The sequence below is a fragment of the Euleptes europaea genome, chromosome 3 (assembly GCF_029931775.1).
Source record: "Euleptes europaea isolate rEulEur1 chromosome 3, rEulEur1.hap1, whole genome shotgun sequence".
NCBI lineage: Eukaryota > Metazoa > Chordata > Lepidosauria > Squamata > Sphaerodactylidae > Euleptes > Euleptes europaea.
Genome location: NC_079314.1, coordinates 39,515,643 through 39,537,711, shown reverse-complemented (window position 1 = coordinate 39,537,711; position 22,069 = coordinate 39,515,643). Strand labels below are relative to the sequence as shown.

At 44.6% G+C, this 22,069-nt stretch overlaps 1 protein-coding gene across 1 annotated transcript in view; it reads left to right on the top strand.

Moving 5' to 3' along the window:
• Positions 1–22,069, top strand: part of SEMA3D (semaphorin 3D) — a 111,044-nt gene that overhangs the window by 72,210 nt on the left and 16,765 nt on the right. The window contains exons 11-15 of the mRNA XM_056846855.1: positions 9,764–9,986; positions 13,108–13,196; positions 14,610–14,651; positions 17,696–17,853; positions 19,776–19,840. Coding sequence (XP_056702833.1) covers positions 9,764–9,986; positions 13,108–13,196; positions 14,610–14,651; positions 17,696–17,853; positions 19,776–19,840 — 577 coding nt within the window. The remainder of the gene's footprint in view (positions 1–9,763; positions 9,987–13,107; positions 13,197–14,609; positions 14,652–17,695; positions 17,854–19,775; positions 19,841–22,069) is intronic.

Sequence of the window (22,069 nt, the reverse complement as noted above, 5' to 3'; positions counted from 1 at the left end):
CAACTGGGCCATTTCGCGTGTGTGCTGGGAGAGGAGGGGACCAATTTGACCTTGGAAAGTTGACAAACTGTTTCCTTTGGCACTTTGCGGCAGAAAGCAGCACCTGCCTCCATAGCCCTTCAATCGACCGTGTGGTGCCAGTCATCTTCACAACGCACTCCCTGAGCATCACTTGACTGCCCTCTGGTGATACGAAAGAGATCTGGGATGGGCGGGGAACACACTACTGTGTAAGACAAGATAGATGCAGCTTACAGATCAGTGGAGCCTGCCCTCGCTCCTTTCAGTGCAAGCAGGCTGAGCCCTGGGACAGGGCGGGAGGAAGGTTCTGCAGTTTGCAGCAGGAGGTGGCTGGCCCCTCTGATGCCACCGAGACCCCTTTCCAGCGAGGCACCCTTTCCTACATTCAGATGCTTTGTTAACATCTGCACAGGGCTTCTAATTCAGCTGCTCACTCGCTTTTGTCCCCTTTTGGTGGAATAATTCGGCACAGTCTCTCTACCACACACCTTTCTTTATCCGGCAGGTGGAATAAATGCCCATTCTATTTTAGTGGCTGTGACCCGCAGAGAAAGGATCTCTCTTGGCCCTGGGTGCCATCTGGCTCTGTGAAGGTTATAAGACATGAAACATTTGCATACAACATGCATGTTCCCCAAGAGTCACTTATTTTGATCTCTTAGTAGGTTATGACATATTTATTCATTCATTTAGGCTTTATTTATTCAATTAGGCTTTTCTTTGATCTCCTTAGAATAATTGGCCTGAGAAAAATATTTTACTATTCAACAAAACAAGCAGACCTCCTGGTCACCCCAATTAACGATTTTCTATTGTTTTTCTTCAGTATGAATCATTGCTGATTAAACAGCAGGGTTTTTATTTAAAAAAAATGCCATGGCTCATCCTACATTTTGTGCTTTCTAGTTATTTAGAGACCTCAACCTAATCAAATCTAACCATTTAATGTTAACTGTTGGGAGGGGAGTAATTCCTAAAAAGTTTTTTCGTAAGGTTTTTCTGATTGTCCACAGCCTTTTCCTTCAGAAAGGAAAATGATACGGCACCTTTTAGGCAAACATAGCAGAGGGTGCAGAGCAACCACAAAGCCAAGTTCTCACCCATTCCAGATGCCCCCCCGAACTAACAGTTTGGCTGTATTCAGGATCAGACATCAGCCAGGAGAGTCCAAGTCTCTTTTACAAAATTATTTCTCTTTGAGTAGAACAAAACAAAAAAATCAATTCTGGCTCAGCTTGCTTCCTGACTGTTCTCCATGTGTGCATAAACAGTACTCCCGTGTCTGCAAATCAGCAGAGTTACTGCAAGTTCAGCTTCCTTGCATTCCTCCGAAGCTTTCTGTGGCCTACGCCCTGTTCCCCCCGCCCCCCACATGCAGGCATCCACCGATGCCAAGAAATGATGCAATATCACTGGACAAGGTTAGCGTTTTCGGCAGAATTGAGTGGTAAATCCTTTCCTGGATTAGATCACTTCAGGATGCAGGTGTGTATGTGTGTGTGTCTGTGGGGTTGCATACATGAACTATTGCCTTCAGGAAGAAATTCTCTCTGCTGCAGTCTGGCAGGGTAAGGAGAACCGTTTGGCTTAGTTGGCCAAGTGTTGGTAGATGGGGAAGGATGTGGATGCCCTGCTGAGGAGGGCCCAGCCCAGGCTGCAAGCCCATTGCCATGGTGTAGAATATTGATACTATTTCAGAAATGAATTTAAATTAGGTCCAGAAGGATTATACTTGGCCCCTGCAGCTTTTCACCAACATGCTGTTTTCCTATGCATAGGGGGATGGGTGGGGGGTAAGGTTGCCAGGTCTCTCTTCGCCACCAGCGGGAGGTTATTGGGGTGGAGCCTGAGGAGGGTGGGGTTTGGGGAGGGAAGGGACTTCAATGCTATAGAGACCAATTGCCAAAGCGGCCATTTTCATCAGGTGAACTGATCTCTGTCGGCTAGAGATCAGTTGTAATAGCAGGAGATCTCCAGCTAGTACCTGGAAGTTTTCTAACAAGTAATCTCAACTGTGCAGTTATAGTTGTAACCAAAGTTACAGATGTAGGCTTATTATAAAAATGTAAACCACTGACAAAACATATAGTGATTAATATATTTATAATGATAATTATTCAGTATGAGACATATATTGTAGACACGTTATTGTTTGCATAATGTTAACATAGAAGTATCATGGTTATATGCTTCACCATGTACATAACATCTCATCCCAAAATTTTTTTTATACAGCTGCAAAATGGCAGAAAATAATGTTCTTGTTAATTTTATGTTGATTTTCTTTTGAAGTAAAGTTAGGCTGTTATCCGTTTGGTAGTGGTACAGGATACCGGTCAAAATGCCTGTTTCGATCCTTCTTCAGCCACCCCAATTGTTCACAGAAGCCTTCAGCTACTGGGTATTTACCTCAGAGCTATAGCTATTAATTTAATGCCAATATTACAGTTAGCACAACATTATACTTATCTCTTAATTAAACTACACCTTATATTTACATTATATTTATAGTAGTCAAAAAAGTCTCATACTCACTTAATTGTTGACATTCAGCAATTTAGCACAGTAACTTGTGAGGTTTGGACGTGACAGAGATTCTTTCTTGTTCACAGTCATTATGTTACTAGCAAACTCAGTTAAATATCTTATTTTGATCCCAGGTGCATTGTATTGTTACAGAAAGGGTGTAAAGTCATTGATCATATTTAACCCATTGGGTGTTACACAATTAAAGAGATGCACAAAGCGTGCCTCTTGTGCACAGAACCCAACCCTCCAATGGAGGTGAAGGCCAACCCCTAGAGTTCAACAGGTAAGTCAATGAGTGTTCAACACGGAAGTAAATAAGTCTATCTTTAAAGAACCAAGTAATATTTCTTCCTCCTTAGGTGCCAAATGCCAAGTGGGTCAGATGAGTATAGTAATTCAAAAATCTCCAGGGACCCACGGCTCGAAGTAGATCAAGAAAACGGGCTTTCTGGATAATGATTAGGCTCCATTTGCGCTTCCAGCTTCTTCAGTTACTTGATCCAAAAGTCACAATATATCCAGTGTGTTATTTCTTAGTTACTCCTCAAGAGTCCATTCCTACCGCATTGCTCCCAGAGGGTTGGGTTCTGTGCAATTGCATATAAAATACTGAATTAATACTTTAGTTTCTATATATTACTGTCATGTTTAATATAATATTATGTACTATATTCACTAAGAATTTCTAATAGCCTCATGTTGTAGTTTTTTTAACAGTTTGAACAACACTGATTTTGCTTGCTTTGGTTCAGTGGTTTTGGACAGCCTGCATTTGGTGCCATAACAGTAAAATTCGCCATAAATTGCTGGGGGGCGGTCAGTTTATGTGTCTTTGTAAGTTGAGACATTCCTTGAGATTTCTTCATTGCACCTACTGATTCTCGAAAATTTCACATATGCTGCATCCAAAATAACCTACATTAACCTTCTGATAGAAAAGGTTAGCTTCAATTAGAAGCATTTGTGCCTTTTAAAACAGATAACATGAATTGGAGAGGAAGCCTCCGTGCAGTTTACCATTTTGTGATCTCATCTACCTTTATTTAGGAAAGAAATATTCATATTGAGAAAAACAGTCTGAGAAAAGCTTTCTTTAGGACCCATCACTGGGCATGGCTGAACAGACTAGCCTGAGATCTCATATTTTAAACAACCAAATGTTTATCCGTGGTGTTTAGAGACTGTTTCGGTTGGAAGCAAATGTAGCATCATCGGAAGTTGATTCAGAGCCACTTGGGGAGAGCATCCCTTTTCTCCCCTGACCTCGATGGCCCAGCCTACCTCAGCCTCATCAGTCTCAGAAACTAAGCCTTCCCACCCTTCAGGCATGGCCTTTTCCTTTCTCTGGGCTCATTACACTGTTTGCAAATATCAGCTGGCCAGCTCTAGTGGGAGGGGAAAGAAAAAGAAGCCACACCGTGCCCACGTATAGGGGCTTGTTGGAGTTTTGCCTTTATTTAATATGTGTAAATATGTGAATGCTTTCAGGAGTGGAAGTGCAAAGGGGGGAAAACATGGGAGAGGTAACATATTCAGAGAAGACACGGTGGCCAGGAGCTGATGCCAAAGTTCCGATGGATGCTTTTCAAGGATTAGGCTCTGCAGCTCCCGCTGAGGTGGATCTCTCTGTCCGTTCTCTCTCTCCCTCCCAGTTTTTCTCCCTCCCCATTTCAGTCTCCAGTCTTCTGCAGAAGCACTCCTCTTCCAGCCCTCCTTTCTGGTGTTTTCTAACTCTGTGCCCCTCTCTTGCACCTCAGCTGCTCAGCCAGACAATGTTCCACCTGCCCTGCTTTCCTGAGACTTTCAGACACCTCAGCCAGTGGCTGCCAAAGGCTATGTCACTGCCACCCCCACCCTTGTTTCTACAGCTGACCCAGTCTTTCCATGATCCATAATCAATCAATCTCCACAGTTTTAGGCATGTCTCGCCAATAGAGTCACCTCCCTGTACTTCTCTGAGGTCAGTCTTTGGCACTTGATGGTGTTCTCTAAAGCCCGTGAGGAAGGGAGGAAATTTCCAGTCTCACATCCATTGGGGTGACATACCCCAAGCCGTAAACCCGAGAGTTTGCTCAGAGAGGAAAGATGGGGGCTGCATGATTGCCGCTTTGTCTCCCTCAGCCCAACTATGTGACAGTAGCCACTCAGTCAAGAAGCTCAGACTTTTGCTCTGTCATTCTGGGTGAAGGGAAATGCTTTTGACAGCTGGTGCTTACCAAGTGGGCAGAGCTCCCTCGGCCAAGACTCGCAAAACCACACATTTCCTTCCCTTCTGGTCTGTGAAACTTTCAAGTGATGGACAGTGGAAACTTGGGCTTTGCCAACCATAACAGCCTGGTAATTTCCAATCGTTATGCTTTCCTGGGGTTTGGTCTGAAAGCTGTTGAGAGAGATCTGCCTTAATACTGCATGGTCTCTGAATCCAAGAGGGAACTTTTTTCACCAATATTTTTTATTGTGAAACAATAGTTGCAGAACTCTCTTGGTGCCATCCTGAAGCAGGAGCAAACTCCAGGCACCGGGGCCTCTTGATTTGCCTTTCTATTCATCTTGAGGTAGGTAGTGCATCTGTGGTAGGATGGAGGGAAGGACCAAGCCTCTCCTGTCCACTTTGCAGGTAGTCTTCAGTATGAACAAATCCCTCAAATTTCATGGAGAGTCAGTCCACGCACCCCCCCCCCTTATTTTGAGCGGGGAGAGGGAGGCTCACTACACAATGTCTGAACCACCTTCAGCTGAACATATGAATCACGGCCCAGCAGGATAAAATGGAATAGCTTTCCATTGGGTTTTGCAGATCTTCTCAGTGAAAATCATTGAAAAGAACCATTGGGAGTTGAGGAACCCACAAACAATTTATGCTCCTTAAGCCCCTCAGCCTGTTTGCAGTAATATGGTGTCTATTGATAGGCATTCTATTTGTTTTCATGGGACTGGCTTCCAAGAAAGTGTACTTAAGATTTGGATGTTCAACCGGGTTCTGCCTGAGATCTGTTGTAGTCAGTACAAGTCACTTTGGATGAACACATGAAGCTGCCTTATACTGAACCAGTCCCTTGGTCCATCAAAGTCAGTACTGTCTACTCAGACAGGCAGTGGCTCTCCAGGGTCTCAGGCAGAGGTCTTTTACATTACCTACATGCCTAGTCCCTTTAAGTGGAGATGCCGGGGATTGAACATGGGACCTTCTGCATGCCAAGCAGATGCTCTACCACTGAGCCACAACCCCTCCTTAAGATGACATTCTTGGTGGTTGAGGCATATACATGATGAAGCAGCAGGAGTATAACATCTGGATGCACCTCTCCTGTCTCTCTAGGCCAATGGGTATAATGTTTGTAGAGAGCAGTCCAGCATGCAGGGCTGAACCCCCACCCCCAGTTGATTTCCCAGCAACTAGCCAGCCAGTTGGGATCAGTGTACATTGGCATTCACATATTCGTCTCCTGGGCTAGTGCTGCTCTCAGCTTTGGACCTCCATTTGGACTAGAGATGGGGAAGAGCTGCCTGGCAGGCACAACAGGAAGGCACAATCTCTTCCAGCCCCACCACCTCATACAGCCTGCATCTAATGAGCCTGGACTCTGCTCGTTTTTGTTTTTGCTGTTTCGAAAATGAACCTGTTACCTACCCTCCGCCTTAACTGAGCAAGCTGTAAGCCTAAGCAGACAAATAACAGCAGCAGCTGATAGAATGTATCTCCTGCCCATATACCTGTCAGGCACAGGATGCTGATCCTTCATGTGTTGAAAACATGCCAGCACTTAGAGAAGTGGCCCCAAGTCATGGAATTACCTAAGTGTCTTTCGGCATCTCTTGCCATCATCTGGTTATTAGAAATGGACCCAAAACAATGGGGAAGATTTGTCCCAGGTCCTGGCTGAGTAGCACACATCATGTTTCTGGTGCGTGCCAGATCTTAAGTGCTGTAGTTTATCCAAAACTCTGACTCTCTGGCTAAATTCAAGTTTGAAAACGGCTGCCAAATGGCATACTTGGTATTGGAAGAATGTGTGTGTTTCTGTTCTACGAGGTTAGTGTCATACAGGGAATTTGCAAACTCAAAAACCGAACCAAAAAAAGCATCTTAAAGAAATTATACAGTGTCTATTTGTTCGCTATGGTATGTTCTTCTTTCACCAATTATGTTATAGCTCTACCTGGCAGGAAATATGGGAATTATCTACTTAGTATAAGCAGATGAATGCTAAAATTCTGGAACCATTTAGATCCTCTGGGACCACAGATAAGTGGTTTCAGCGCTGTGGTCCATGCCGAAGGATAATGATTGCAGAAAGGGATGCAAGTCATCTGTTGGCTGGAGTACACACAGTTGTGGTCTGCATATTGTGTGTTCTTAATGGGATGTTGAAGAATTAGGGAGAACCTGAATGCCAGGCCTTCGCCTTGCACTTCCTCCCCCTTCTAAGGCTGCAGAGTGCTGAGCATAATGACTTGTTGACGTTCATCTTGTAAATTATCCCTTCCTGGCTTCATTTGAAGTCATCCAGTTTATAGCACAGGAGCGTTGTTCTTCCTAGCTCAAATATCTACTGCTCCAATATGCCACATGGTCAGGGGCCAGCCTTATATGGCAAGGCAGTAAGTGTTGTGTAGTAGTTTGAGTGTCAGACTAAGATCTGGGAGGCTCAGGTTTAAATTTGCCTTTTCTGTGGAAGTTTGCTGGGTGACCTTGGGCCAGCCACATACGCTCATCCTGACCTTCCTCACAGGGTTGGTTTCAGGAGAAAATGGGGTAGAATAGGGTTGCCAGGTCCCTCTTTGCCACCGGCGGGAGGTATTTGGGGCAGAGCATGAGGAGAGAGGGGTTTGAAGAGGAGAGGGACTTCAATGCCACAGAGTCCAGTTGCCTAAGTGGCCATTTTTTTCCAGGTGAATTGATCTCTATCAGCTGAAGATCAGTCATAATAGCAGGAGATCTCTAGCTAGTACCTGGAGGTTGGCAACCCTATAGTAGAACGATGTGAACTTGTATAAGTATTCATTGGGGAGAAAGACAGATTATTAATGAAAAAAATTAATTTTGGGTGGAAGATCCTATTACTTCAGATGCAAATAATGTATGCTGCTATAACAGCAGCTTGATCGGCAAATGTAAGCACGGGAGCACTCCATGCAGTGAAAAGCTTTGCTTGCTGATTTTTGCCAATCAAGCTACTGATAAAAGCATGGCAGTTTCTGGTCAGTCAGTGACCCTTGCACAAATTGTACTTCACTAAACTGTCACCTCTCTTCATAGCAGAGAAAAAATACGCAGTGGCCCAAAGCAAGTCAATAGAATCCTGGAGGGTCATGGACAGCAAAGCCTCTTCGAAGGCCTGTAAGCTTCCTACCCCTCTTAAACTATTGCAAAGGAAAGGGCCGGGGGGGGGGGGAACTCAGGTTACAAAGATGCACAAGTGTATCCTCAAAAATGTCAGGCTGGTGGTTCCTACCTTCTCTCTGCAACATCAATAGTGGCTACTCCCATGGGGGTGGGGAGTAGAACATCAGGCCATAGGAAAAGTTGTACTAAATGTTATGGGTGTGAGGGAGAAACTTGAAAACAGCAAGTTTTGCCATCAAGAGTTCTTTCACTGGCCATGCAAATGGGATGGCTGTCTTATGTTGGTTTAATCCAGGGGTGTCAAACTCATTTGTTACAAGGGCCAGATGTGACATAAATGTCACTTGGTCATCTAACAAGCTTCACGACTCAAATAGAGAACTAAAACCATTTTATTCTCATCTTAATATCATGTGTTGTGATGTTGTGTTGTTACAGTCTGTGGCCAAAACAATGAACTGAAATGGACAATCTTCCCTGTGCCACCTAGATTTTAAGTTCCCCTGCATATTATATTATTTTGTACATATTGGCAGTGTCTTCTCTAGGATTTCTTCTACTGTTGACAAATTTATCGACAATCGAGAACCTGTATAAGACAAATGGCCCTGTCTGTGTGGAGCTTCATCTATTAAAGTGGAATTTACTGTAATAGCCACATGGGGGCAGTATTTATTAACTGTTGAAAAGCAGCTGCCACGCTTTCACTAAATTCGGAGCAGCTGGACAGTGCACTTATCCTGATCTTACCAAGCAATCGTGTGCGTATTTTCACAGGATTAAGACACACTGAATAAAGTGGGACTTGTTTCTTCCTAAGCTTGCATAGGATTGCACCATTAAATGCTTTTCACTCGTAATGCCAGAATAAGTGCTTAAGTGCTAGAGAATCCTTGTCATTCCCAGGGTGGCCGACGGGGGGGGGGGGGGGTCTGCCCCTAAGAACTCCTGGGACTTCTTTTCTCAAATCTTTCATCTCAAAGGATAGGTGCTAATTTTGACTGCAGGACGGTGCATCTGTAAGGAGGAATGTGTGCAACTGAGGAAACGTGGTAAAAGGGGCTATGAGAACAGTGGTGCCCCATCATCACAAGGGACCTAGGTATAAGCCTGCTGTTGACCTTCAGTGAAGGTTTTTCAAATAGAGAGTAAATGTCATGTTAAAAAAAACAACAGTAAGACAATTGTATGTCGATATATAAGTGCAGTCTTGCAAGTAAGAGCTCAAATGCATGATACTCCCAACACATGTTTGGTCACAGGTACTCAGCACTGGGCTCTCAGTCATAGGTACATCAGGGCACTCACTTTAAACAGTGCTTGTCCACTTGATGATGCTGCAAGGGGGTGGGAAGGAGAATCTGGTTTCCCTCCCACTTTTGCCCGCAGAAACAGCAGAGGATGGCTTTTTTTGCCTCATTTCTCTTGCTCCTCATGCCCTAGGAAGGGTACGTGGAACCATAGAAAGGGGCAAATAGTCCACCTCCATTTCCACTAGTGAAAGTGGAGCAGGGGGAAACCAGAAGTTCCTCCTCCCCCCTTGTAGTGTCAAGCAAACAAGCACTATTTAAGGCGTGTCCCCTTAAGGTGTGTCTGACTGCAAGTTCTTTACCATGCCTGTGACCTGACACATGTCAGGCAATATCATGTATTTGAGCCCTTAGACAGTGCCTGTTTCTAGCCCACGTTGTTGTTTTCCTAGTCTGTTTATCCAATCTTCCTCATTTGGTTAAAGTATTTTTTACCTGGTTGCCTAGTAGTGTTTTTTTATTATTATTACAGGTAATCAGGTGGTAGTTACTTAGAATCTGGTCTTCAGTTGATCAAGAACTAATGTTGCTCTTCTCTCACCTCTCCACTATTCAGTGCCCGAGTAAAACATATGACCCGTTGATCAAATCAACCAGAGATTTTCCGGATGACGTCATTAGCTTCATACGGCGGCATCCAGTGATGTACAAATCAGTCTACCCAGTGACTGGAGCACCCGTGTTTACTCAAATCAACGTCAACCACAGGCTGACTCAAATTGTGGTGGATCGTGTCATGGCTGAGGATGGCCAGTATGATGTCATGTTCCTGGGCACAGGTATGCTTAAGAGCAAAGGTGCATGTAACACATTGCATGTTTCTGTGGACTTTTCTGCCATCTTGTAGGAAACGTCCATAGATCTATGGGGCCACCAAGAGCCCTAGTCCTTGTCTGTATATGAAGCGGCTGTACTAATCAGTGTTTCTCTACATGGAAGCTGAGTTGTACAGGCCACAAATCAAAATGCAGCCAGTAGGGGGCAGTCCCGAATTTCAGCAGCGGGAGACATACTGACAGTAGCATCTGGCTTGTTGAGAAGTATGAAGAAGAGTTGGTTTTTATATGCCGACTTTCTCTACCACTTAAGGAAGAATCAAACCATCTTACAATCACCTTCCCTCCCCCTCCCCACAACAGACACCCTGTGAGGTAGGTGGGGCTGAGAGAACTCTAAGAGAGTTGTGACTAGCCCAAGGTCACCCAGCTGGCTTCATGGGTAGGAGTGGGGAAACCAACCCAGTTCACCAGATTATGTCTGCCGCTCATGTAGAGGAGTGGGGAATCAAACCTGGCTCTCCAGATTAGAGTCTACTGCTCCAAAGCACCACGCTTAACCCCTACACCACGCTGCTTAAGGGGATCATGATGAGGGATAATTTTATTAATTTAAAACCTACCCTGTGGAAAGTTGGACTAGAAGACTAGTCTGTGGCAGTTGGAAGTGTAGGCCAATGTGGTGCGCAGCAGTCAGGTTGCTGGGCTTTGTCTCGGAGTTCTTGAGGCTCCCAAGACATACATTTCCATTGGGCCCTTATTCCTGTTTCTTCAAGCGTAGTACTTAATGTTTAATGGGGGTGGTAATGTTGTTGTTTTCTTTAAAAAAAACTTTAATTTCTTTGAAACGTATACCCAGCCTTTCCAATTTTAGTTCAAGGCAGTGGCAAGTAACACAATTGGTTATGGTTCCAACAGGCAGTTCTGTCAAAGGAGTAAGTTCTGTGCCATTTCCAACTTCTTGGAAGAAACTAAAATCACGCCGTCACTCTTTTCTAGCCTTGTCTTAAGGTGTGTGTTTATTTGTTGTTGTTGAAATCGCTGCCACCTTGGAAAGCAGCCATTGAGGACAGGGGCCCATGGGAAATAGCCCAGGACAGCCTAGTGCAGGGTGCCATTGTTTGTGTAGTAGTTACAGGTCACGGAGTGCATTATGGTGTGCATGTGGAGCAGAGCCTGCTTGTCCGTGAGCCGGAAAAGGTATTCTCAGCATTATTTCTTCAGCTATTCCAGAGCTCGTTCTCCTGTGAGGCTTGGCACAGATGAAGCTTTGAGTTTGTCTGCTTCTGTCTTGAAGCTCAGCTCTGTAATATCCTGCGTGTTAAGGTCGTAATTTATTTCCCCCATTTTAACAGAGGGAAAAAAAGAAGCCCGAGAAGAGAATAATCTGTTTCAAAGAATCTGCAACTAGTCCAGGACCAGATAGTTAGACTTAGTTTGACCCTGAGTGCAGTTGGTTTGAATATGCATGTTGTATAGTATTTCCAGGGTTGAAGTTCCACAGATTCCTGAATAAGAATTACTTCCCTCGGGATTTTTCCACTCTGAAAGCATCATAGAGTTGGAAGGGGCCTTGTAGGCTGTCAAATCCAACCCCCTGCCCAGTGCACTAAAATCCATTCCTGACAGAGCAGAAGCTCTGAGGTAACTGATTCCATTGTCACACTGCTCTCCCCAATAAGAAATTTCTTCTAATGTTCAGCTAAAATCTGTCCTCCTGTGAAAGCCTGTGAGATCATCCACACCCTCTCCTTGGTTTGGTGGTCTGCAAAAGACTGTATTGTTTCTATTACTGACACCATTAATTTTGCCCAGATGCTCCCCATGGGGTGACCATGTTCACTTTCCTGAATTTCTGTGCGGGTATATGAATTTTTGACATGTAATGTTACTCCCTTCCTTGTTGATGGCATCTGTTCTTCTAGAATATGTTACATATCCTTTGCTGGCTACATTCCAGTCATGGGAATCATCCCACTAAGTCTCTGTCCAATCTATTAAGTAACATTTACCTTTCTCTGCTCAGAGTTCAAGCTCATCTTGACTCTTTCCCATATTCTGAGCATTAGTTTGTAGACATGAAATGCCACGGGTTTCCTGATAACTGTTTATTACTTCTTTAAAGGCACCAGACAGCTCCCCCAGTTCCTCCTATAACATCCAAGCTCCTCTCTTTAGTACTGACCTTTGTCCTCACATCTCCATTTCCCACAAGAGTCAGATGAAAGCACTCTTGGCCAGGCTTGCTAGGATTCTGCCAACACATCGTTCCCAGTCCTCAAGAGGTTCAGCCCGTCTCCTGCCTTTGATTAAGCCTTTGGTTACAGACTCTGAGGCTATGGCCCCAAATACCAACCCTCTCTCAATTGCATCACTTGCACAGCCAGCCATTCACATGAAGGACATTTCTGTGCCTGCAGTCCTTTTACAAGAATCATTGACTAGAGCGTCCAGGAGCTCCAAAGCCTTCATCATTCTTCCTAGAACCTCATAGTCTGTTGTGATAGGGTCATAGAAGTGCCCAGTAATGTCATTCCTTTCCATATGCATAAGTAGGAAGGGATAATATCCTAAATATTATCAGCATCTTTCCTGTCACATCCTGGATCTGTACATTGGGCAAGCAACACACTTGATGAGCTAACAGGTCCATCAGCAAATTAATGTCCGTAGGGGCAGCCGTCTTGGATTGATGACATCACACAGGCAATACACCCCGAATTCAGATGAAACACCTAGTAGTGCACGATAGCACATGATATTAGCATTTAGCAATGTATCCACTGGAGTATCCATTCCCTTCAATCAAAATCCCACTGACTAGGTTATTGTGACATATGCCCCTACACTATTAGCAACAAGTGATAAAATTGGAAAGGAGCATATAATTACAGAGAATGATGATGTCTCATCTCCTGAGTAAGTCTGCCTGAACCATGCAAAGAAAGATGGGGGAATTCAATGCTTGTCTGTTCTTTTCAGTGGAAGCACCATGTGGCACATGGAACCTAGTTTTGTGCATATGTTATTCCCAAGTAAGACTTGGGTTTCCATGGTATAAAAGAAGTATTGTCCTTGGGCTGAAACACAGCCTTTTGTTTTCAGCTATGCCCCTTTCTTTCAGATACTGGAACAGTCCTGAAGGTTCTGAGTATAACCAAGGAGAAGTGGGACTTAGAGGAAGTAATACTGGAAGAGCTGCAGATATTTAAGGTAAAGCTCAAAAGTCAGAGCGGGATTTTAAAAACTTTTTTTTTTTTGCGTCAAGAAACAGATGTCTTAAGGTGACTCCTAGTGGGGGTTTCAAGGCAAGAGATGTTCAGAGGTGGTTTGCTATTGCCTGCCTCCGCATTACAACCCTGGTATTCCTTGGTGGTCTCCCATCCAAATAGTAGCCACTGCCAACCCTGCTTAGCTTCCGAGATCTGACGAGATCAGGTTATTCTGGGCTGTTAAAACATTAAAGATAAAGGTCCCCTGTGAAAGCACCAGGTCATTCCTGACCCATGGGGTGACATCACATCCCGACATTTACTAGGCAGAATTTGTTTATGGGGTGGTTTGCCAGTGCCTTCCCCAGTCATCTTCCCTTTACCCCCAGCAAGCTGGGTACTCATTTTACCGACCTTGGAAGGATGGAAGGCGGAGTCAGCCTTGAGCCGGCTACCTGAAACCAACTTCCGTCAGGGTTAAAACATTAGCTGGTCACAATTTAAGACAACTGAAGTGTGATGGATTTGGGTCCCTGGCCTTCCTTTCTACTAACCCAGAGAACCTCTGTGCTGTCAGGATTAAGTTTCAGCTTCTTCACCCTCATCCAGCTCATTACTGACTCGAATCACTGGTTCAGAACATCAATAGCAATCCTTTGAATTAGGTGGGAAAGAATGGTAGAGCTGGGTATCATCCACATATTGGTTACGCCACAGCCCAAACCTCCTGATGACCTCTCTTAGCAGCTTTATCTAGATATTAAACAGCAAAGAATTTTTTCTTGATGCATTTGCTATGTAGGTGGGTCATAATCCCTAGAAAGTCTTGACCATTGTAATCCCCCAGTGTTCAAATGGACCATTGCAAACTCCCACAGTGTTCAAATAGCTTTGAAATCAGGTGAAATGCACTCTGTGAAAAAGGTGTGCCCCAAGTAAATCTCCCCAGGTGCTTTTGATATCTCAACTATAGGGAGAGATCACTCCTTGATTTAAAGGCTCCCAATGTCTTCTCTGTGCTGTCATGGACACCAATTGCAACTATTATTTTGAAAATACCAAGAGTCCTCTATGGGCTGCCAAATAATCAGGAATTTTTGAACATGTACCAATTTGCTGCATTCTTGCAATATCACAGCACAGGGCAAGGCACTGCATCAGATTTAAGACCAAGCAGGGCTATTAACTCAGCAGATGTTCCTCCCCATTCGACATTTTGCCTCTAGTCTGTTTTTGTTTCCCTACAGGAAAAAAAAATGAAAAGGGAAAAGTGACGACAGTTCACTTTATGTAGCCATATGTAGGACAAGTGATCCTTCCTGTCCCACACTGGAGAGAGAAGCTTCACTCATTGGTAGGATTTGCGCAGTATTGAGTATGCATCTTCACTGTTGCTTATCTGTTCACTTTTCAGCATCCATCACCTATCTTGACGATGGAGATGTCTCCAAAGCAGGTAATTTGCAATTAGGGTTCTGTAATAGTTTTAGCATCTGCAGTTTGCTAGCTTTGCAATGGATGCCTGGAGGATGCTGGCCTGACCTTGTATGGTCAGCATTTAATAATTGTTTGTGGTATGATTTAATTTTTGTTGATGTGTAACATGAATTTGTATACAGATGGTAATATCATGGTATATCTCTCCTGTCTGCTTCTGTTCTGTCTACTTCCCTGTCTCAATATCTCCCTGTAATTCTAAATGCTATCTAAATTCCATTTGGAGGGGGAAAAAATGGCTGAGGGGTAAATAATGTTCTAAAACATTTTTTTTGTTCCCCTGAAAAGATGAAGGGGCGACAGTGAACTCAGAGCTAGAAATTCCCAAGATCAGTGAAGAGCAAATATTCTGCTTCAATGCCTTGGGCAATTGTTTCTGTCCTTTATCCCTTAGAAGCTCCTTGATCCATTGATCTTGAGCAGCATAAATCTAATGTTTGAGGGATGTAAGGACTGAAATAAATCTTGCCACTGACAATGTAGCCTTGGGATCCCTGTCACTTCATAAAAAAGGCATTATGTCAGACAAAGAGGCATTAGATTTATATATTAAAAGGGGAGGGATATAATGTGATCTAAGTTCCTCATAGAAGTGGCATTCCAAGAGGGCATGAGCTAATGAATCAATACAGCCAGAAGAGCAAGGACAGGTCCTGTATGGGTATGGTATATTCAAAATCCTGCCCTGCATAACCGTAGAAGGGTTAGCATTCAGTCTAGCTAAACAGAAGGCTCTAGAAAGACGAGGAGTTGTCAGATAGTAAGTATAAGTGGGCAAGCAATTGTTTCTGTTGCCTAAGGACATCTGCAGAAGCCAGCGAGTTCTGGAAAGAACTGCATATCTTTACAGATGGCTGTTCCCTCCATGGAGCATTCCCCCAAAAACGCACCTCACTGTCGGTGGGTTCTCCTAGCTCTGAGGGCACTGGGCCCCGGGATGAAAAGGAGGTGGCTGAAAACTGGCAGCCCACCCATTTGGAGGGTGTTTATCGTCAGGGTGCCATTTCATCCAACGTGGCCAGCAGGTAGCCTGACGTGCAATGGGCACAACCCTGATCTCTTTTGCAAACAGCCCCCTACAAAGGCCAATCTCCTCGGCTTTATCTCCCTCTGGCTCTTCATTAGCATACACAAATGGGGCTTAGGTTCCTGGGAACTGTTTGGCCCCTCCAGGCCTCCATATTGCTAGACTCCCTGAAATTGTCCAGCTTAGCTTCCTGTTGGCGAAATACAGCCTTTCAGTGCTTAAGGCGACTGGGAGCCTTTCCTGGCTGTTCTTTCCTCTTCATCACCCCCCCCACACACACAAATCTCTGCACAGGGACTCTACTTTCTTACCCAGCACCCATCGAGGCCATTCCCAATGTGCCCTCAATCTTCTGGACATGTCTGCCCACCCTTGATCTGAGCCTTCCCGTCCCTTCCTGCCCAGGCCGCTATACCGCTGCTACGTCTGCATGCATAAGGAGGGCAGGGAGCTGTTCCTGTTGGCAGCAGAGGATAGGACTCGCAAAAATGGGTATAAATTATGGATGGAAAGGTCTGGACATTGGGAAAAATTGTTTACAGTAAGAGTAGCTCAGCAGTGGAATTGGCTGCTTAGGAATGGGGTGAGCTCCCCCTCTCTGGCAGTCTTTAAGCAGCAGCTAGACAAGCACTTGTCAGGGATGCTCTAGGCTGATCCTGCATGGAGCAGGAGGTTGGATTAGATGGCCTGTGTGGCCCCAACTTTATGATTCTACAATGTTGCAACACCCTGTACCCTGCAGGAGCCCAGGCATTGTTAGCACTGTGAGCTGAGGTCCCTCAGTTCTGTGGCAGAGAGCCTGGTACCCCAAGGTCTGTCCATGCAGAAGGGCCACCATCATTTGGAAGAGGAGCTCCATCTGCTTCATGGGCATCTGTCAGCATCTGCAATGCCAATGCGACGCCATCTGCCCCACTAACAACCCCCCCCCAAGACAAAGTCGAAAACCACAGCTGTGGCCTTTGAATACACTCCATTGGGGAGGGGGCTGCAGGTGCAATGGAGCTAGGAGCTAGGAAATCTGTTTTTACATGCAAAGAAGAAGAGAGTTGGTTTTTATATGCCGACTTTCTCTACCACTTAAGGGAGACTCAAAACGGCCTTACAATCACCTTCCCTTCCCCCCAACAGACGCCCTGTGAGGTCGGTGGGGCTGAGAGAGCTCTAAAAGAGCTGTGACTCGCCCAAGGTCACCCAGCTGGCTTCGTGTGTAGGAGTGGGGAAACAAATCCAGTTCACCGGATTAGCCTCCGCCGCTCATGTGGAGGAGTGGGGAATCAAACCCGATTCTCCAGATCAGAGTCCACCGCTCCAAACTACTGCTCCTAACCACTACACCACGCTGGCTCTCTATACTCTGTAGGAGGATGTCACCACCAACATGATAGCCTAACATCACTGTATGGGAGGACAGGTGGTTATACAAATCCTGTTCAGCTGAAATTTGTAAAAATTCTGAATTTCAGCATATCTTTCTGTTTTGACCAGAATACGGTGGTGGTGCTATTTAATTGACACTATGTATATGTGGTTGTTTTTTTTAAGATTATTTTTAAAATTTTTAGTCTAGTTTTCAATATTATGTGCCCTGAATTTTGGGGCCAGACTAGAGAACAAATTTAAATAAATCAATAGTAAGATGTTATGCCATTCCTGGTGATTGGTTCATTGACTGTCCTTTTGATGCACTAGAAAGATATCTGAATAGCTGCAGAAGGCTTTGGGCATTCCTGGACTTGACAGTGTGTCAGACCATTTTGGGGTGACAAAAACTGAGGTTATTTAGACAAATGGAGTCCCTTAATGACCTGTTGGCAACATAAATTGCATTTGTTGTGTAAATTTAATATTGGATAGACATTTTGCAATGATAGAAAATGTTAATTAAAAAATGAAATATTGCTAAGGAGCAATTGAGACCAACCCAGAGTTGCTTGCAGAAAGCTTTTAATTCATTTGCCATGCTTGATTTCCAGCAACAACTGTACATTGGTTCCAGAGACGGGTTTGTTCAGCTCTCGCTGCACAGATGTCACACATACGGCAAAGCTTGTGCCGACTGTTGCCTTGCCAGGGACCCATACTGCGCTTGGGATGGAAATTCTTGTTCCAGATATGTGCCAACCTCTAAAAGGTATATATATATTAAAAAAAATCCCTGCCTAGTTTGTCTCATTGTCTAAGAACAGGTGTGTGGCATGATCCCACTGCGGTGGCATTTGGACATGCACTGCCAGAGCAGGATGAGAAGCCGCATGGGAGGAACCCAAGGCTGGTATCAGAAGAGGAGATTTGCCAGAGTACCCATGGCTGTGATCTGCCCTTGGATGCTGGCAGTCTACAGGCATGGGTTTCATAAAAATATACATTACCATTAGGAAACGCAATACCCATTTTTTTCATTATGGAAGTGAGGAACAATTACAATACATAGTAATACCAGTACCATATATTATAAACATGTCTAGTATCTTACCCAACATAAGACATTAGGAAGAATTTCCTAACAGTGGAACAGGCTTCCTTGGGAGGTGGTAAGCTCTCCTTCCCTGGAAGTTTTTAAGCAGAGGCTAGATGGCCATCTGTCAGCAATGCTGATTCTATGAACTTGGGCAGTTCCTGGGAGGGGGTCATCTTGGCCATCTTCTGGGCACTGTGTGTGTGTGGGGGAGGTAGTTGTGAATTTCCTGCATTGTGCAGGGGGTTGGACCTGATGGCCCTGGTGGTCCCTTCCAACTATGACTCTATGATTCTAATCAAAATCAATTCTAATTGGCAGTCCAGCCAAAAACACTCAGATTGCACAGACAAGTAGGTCTTTAAGGCTGCCTTGAAGCCAATGAAATTCTAGTTTTTCTGGATCACTGCAGTAAACTGGTTCAAGGTTCTTGAGGTGGCAACCGTGGATGCTAATTCAGTTTTGGCTCTCATTTTGAGGTAAGTGGCCGTTACTGCTTCAGATCTCAATGAGCGAGAAGAAATATTTCAGAGGAGGAGGGGACCTGCCTTCAACCCTATGTGGGAGCACAGGATCCACTAAACCTGCAAGTAAATGACAGAAAGTCACATGACATTGCAGCCAGGTGGCATGCATCTGAGTCACATGACATCAATCAAACTGAGTGTCCAAAGGTATACAGTATTGGGAGCAAGCCCGCCCAGGCCAGTTCAGTGCCTGGGCTGGCCTCCCTTATCCCTGCCAGTCCTCCTTATTTATATACTTAATTTATACCCTGCCTTTCTCCCCAATGGGAATGGAAAGTGGCTTACATCATTATCTTCCCCTCCATTTTATCCTCATAATAACCCTATGAGGTAGGTTAGGATGAGAGTGTGTGACTAGCCCAAGATCATTTACCACACTTCCAGGACAGTGTGGGGATTCAAACTAGGGTCTCCTACACCCTACCCAACACTTTAACCAGTACACAAAGCTGCATTCCTTGCCTGACCATGAAAAGTCAGTTCAGGAATTGATTTCTTATGTCCTTCCAGGCTAGGGTCCTCAAAACCACACACCCTACCCAGACAGCAGATACTTGTGATTCCCTACTCACCCACCCCCATCAAGCATCCAAGCCCAGGCCTATGGGCCTCACCACAATCCCTGGAATAAAGATGCAACCTGCATCCCAGTGCCTACAGGCCACTGCCTGGAGTGTATCTGGAGCCAACCTCATACAGCATTAAAAGCAAAGAGTGAAAATCTTACTCCAATTTAATGTCTGTGTGTTCCTTGCAAGAAATTCTCTGTTTCATTTAACACTTACTGAAGTTCTGAAAGCTTAAGGAATACATGCTACCCATTATAGGGAACATGACTTTTGATTTCTCAATGAGTGCCAACCAAAGATGTGGACTATTCCCACTGAAAAGTGTTGGCTTCAGATCATATGGAAAGTTCTGAGTGTTTTTGTTGATCTCAGCAATGTTTCATTCATAAATGCTGCTGTCAGGAGCAGGGAGCTTCTGTGTGTCAACTTGGTCTAAGTGCCATCTAAGTGTCAGGTATGTAACTTCAGAAGGCCTGATCAACTCTTTATGCTCCTTTTCTAGGCGGGCAAGGAGGCAAGATGTCAAATATGGAGACCCAATCACTCAGTGCTGGGATGTTGAAGACAGTAAGTATTTACATCTCTGGTCGCTTATGCATGGGAATTTTACCTGAGGTTCATTGCTCACTGGACCCACACTTTCTTCTCGCGAAGCTGTGCACCAGCAGTCTCCAGACACAAAACAAGAATCTTGTAAGTCCCCGCCCCTTGAAATGCTGCTTTGTAACTAGCTGTAGTGCTTAGAAGTCCCCCCCCCTCCCAGAAACCCAAGTGCTGGGTCAAAAAGCATTTTAAAAAACAAAAACAAAACGGAGCTCCTTAAAATGATTTTTTTTGGGGGGGGCAAGCCTCGTTTCTAAATGCCTCTCTTCTGCTCAGAAATAACTCCCAGGAAGCATTTGAATCCCCGCCTCTTGACACACTTTGTAATTGGCTGTAGTTCTTTCTGTGAGAGAAACGTCCCTCCCCCAAGCTTCCTTGTCCCGCGCTTTGCCTTATGCATGGGGATTTCAAGTGGGCTGAGCTCAGGGGAGATGGAAGAATTGGGTTAATAGAGGGATGGGAAGTCCCAGGATTTGTGAGGGCTGGGCAGGAGGTCATCTCTAATGGAGGGGAAACTCATGCATAACTCCAAGGAACAACCGAGACAGACCGGGAGGGTGAACGTGAGTGAAAGTACCGCTGTCTTCTAAAAGGATCTGTTCAACTTTTGTTTCTGTGGGTAGAAGGTAATGGCATCTTAAATCTTACCAATAAGCATTGGTTTGTCTCTTTACAAGAGCTTTTTCGCAGACAACATGCTCTCTGACCTAAGCTTGCCAAATTGTCTGGCTTTTGTTCCGGGTAACTGGCACCACTGACTTGCAGTATATATTATCGACAATCTTGTGGTTAAGCTGAAATTTCCTTGACAACAGAATATAAATGAAGTGTTCAACTTGGATTAATTTTTCTTTCTTTCTTGAAGGGGGAGGAGGGGACAGAGAAGACTGCAGTCGGAACAGTAGTTCTCCCATTTAGTTTAATGTTTGATTCCAGAAAACCAACTGCTTTCAATTTTTCTTCACTTGTATTCATATAGTCCTGCCTCACTAAAATTATGGGGAGTCTTTGCATGATGGGCTACAAAGACCAAGTTTATGCAGAATGTAGTTTTCCCTTAGAGTCATGGACAAGCCCTAAGGAAGAGTGAGTGTGGGAAGCCAGCTTCCTTATCACTCATTGCCTTTGCCTGATCCAGTTCCAGGCAGCTGTGTGAACTGACGGGTACTGACACAAAATGAACCACCATGTGATACTGGGCTGCAGTTGATTAGGAGGCCATCTTGAAGGTGCTTTTAAGTTCTATTCTTGCATGGTGGTATGCTTGTAGTTGCACCAGCCACTTACCCTCCAAGCCAGAGAAGAACTCAGCCACTGTTCTCCATTCTTTACATCACTTTGAAGTCAGGCATTCCTAGTTGCTGAAGGTTTCTGCTGTGAGCCAAAGGAGTATGAACTTCAGAACCAATCTCTAACTAGCTCTGTCGGTATCTTGAATACCTTTGTGGAGAGCTGCTTGCAAGCTCACTTCAGTATTCCAAATTCCCTCCTGTCACCTTCCTCCCAGAGATAAATCCCTCTTCTTTGATTTTGCTTTCCAGGCCTCATCTCAGTGGTCTGAATCCCCCTTTAGTCTTTCTATTGGCCAGTGTCACTTCAAAGAGCTATGCCATGGTACCCTGAGATCCGTAATGGCATTATATTAACCCAAATGAATTCTGTCAACTGAGCCCAAAAGGTTGAAGCACTTTCTTTTGGAAATTCATCCCATTTCATCTTCTTAGCCTGTCATTGGCACATAGACTACTTTCATAGAGGTTATTTTTCCAGAGTTCGGTACAATCGGGAAGCAATTCTTTTCCTGCTTTCCCAGAGCATCATGGTGCTTCCAAGGATGATTCCAAAGTTTCTTCCAGTTGTTTCCCTGGCTTTTACCTGATCTTTCCCTAACCTCAGAGTTTTGGGAATGATTACATCAAAGCCTAGATGGATGTTGTGTGGGTGGGAAAGTTTGCATTTTTCTGGTTCTGCCCAGCTGTTTCCCCCAAAGTAGCCATTTCCTTCCCCCAGCTACTAGGGGGGATTTTTTTTTTTAAAAAAACTGGCAACTAAATATATTAACATTATAACAATATGGGCAACAGGTTCTCTGAATTCCCAGCTTTCATTTCCCCCCACCCCCCAAACAAGTAAGTCTCTGGTATCTTTGGTTGCGGTGATATAAAGGGAAAGGTATATCTCTGCAACAAAAGG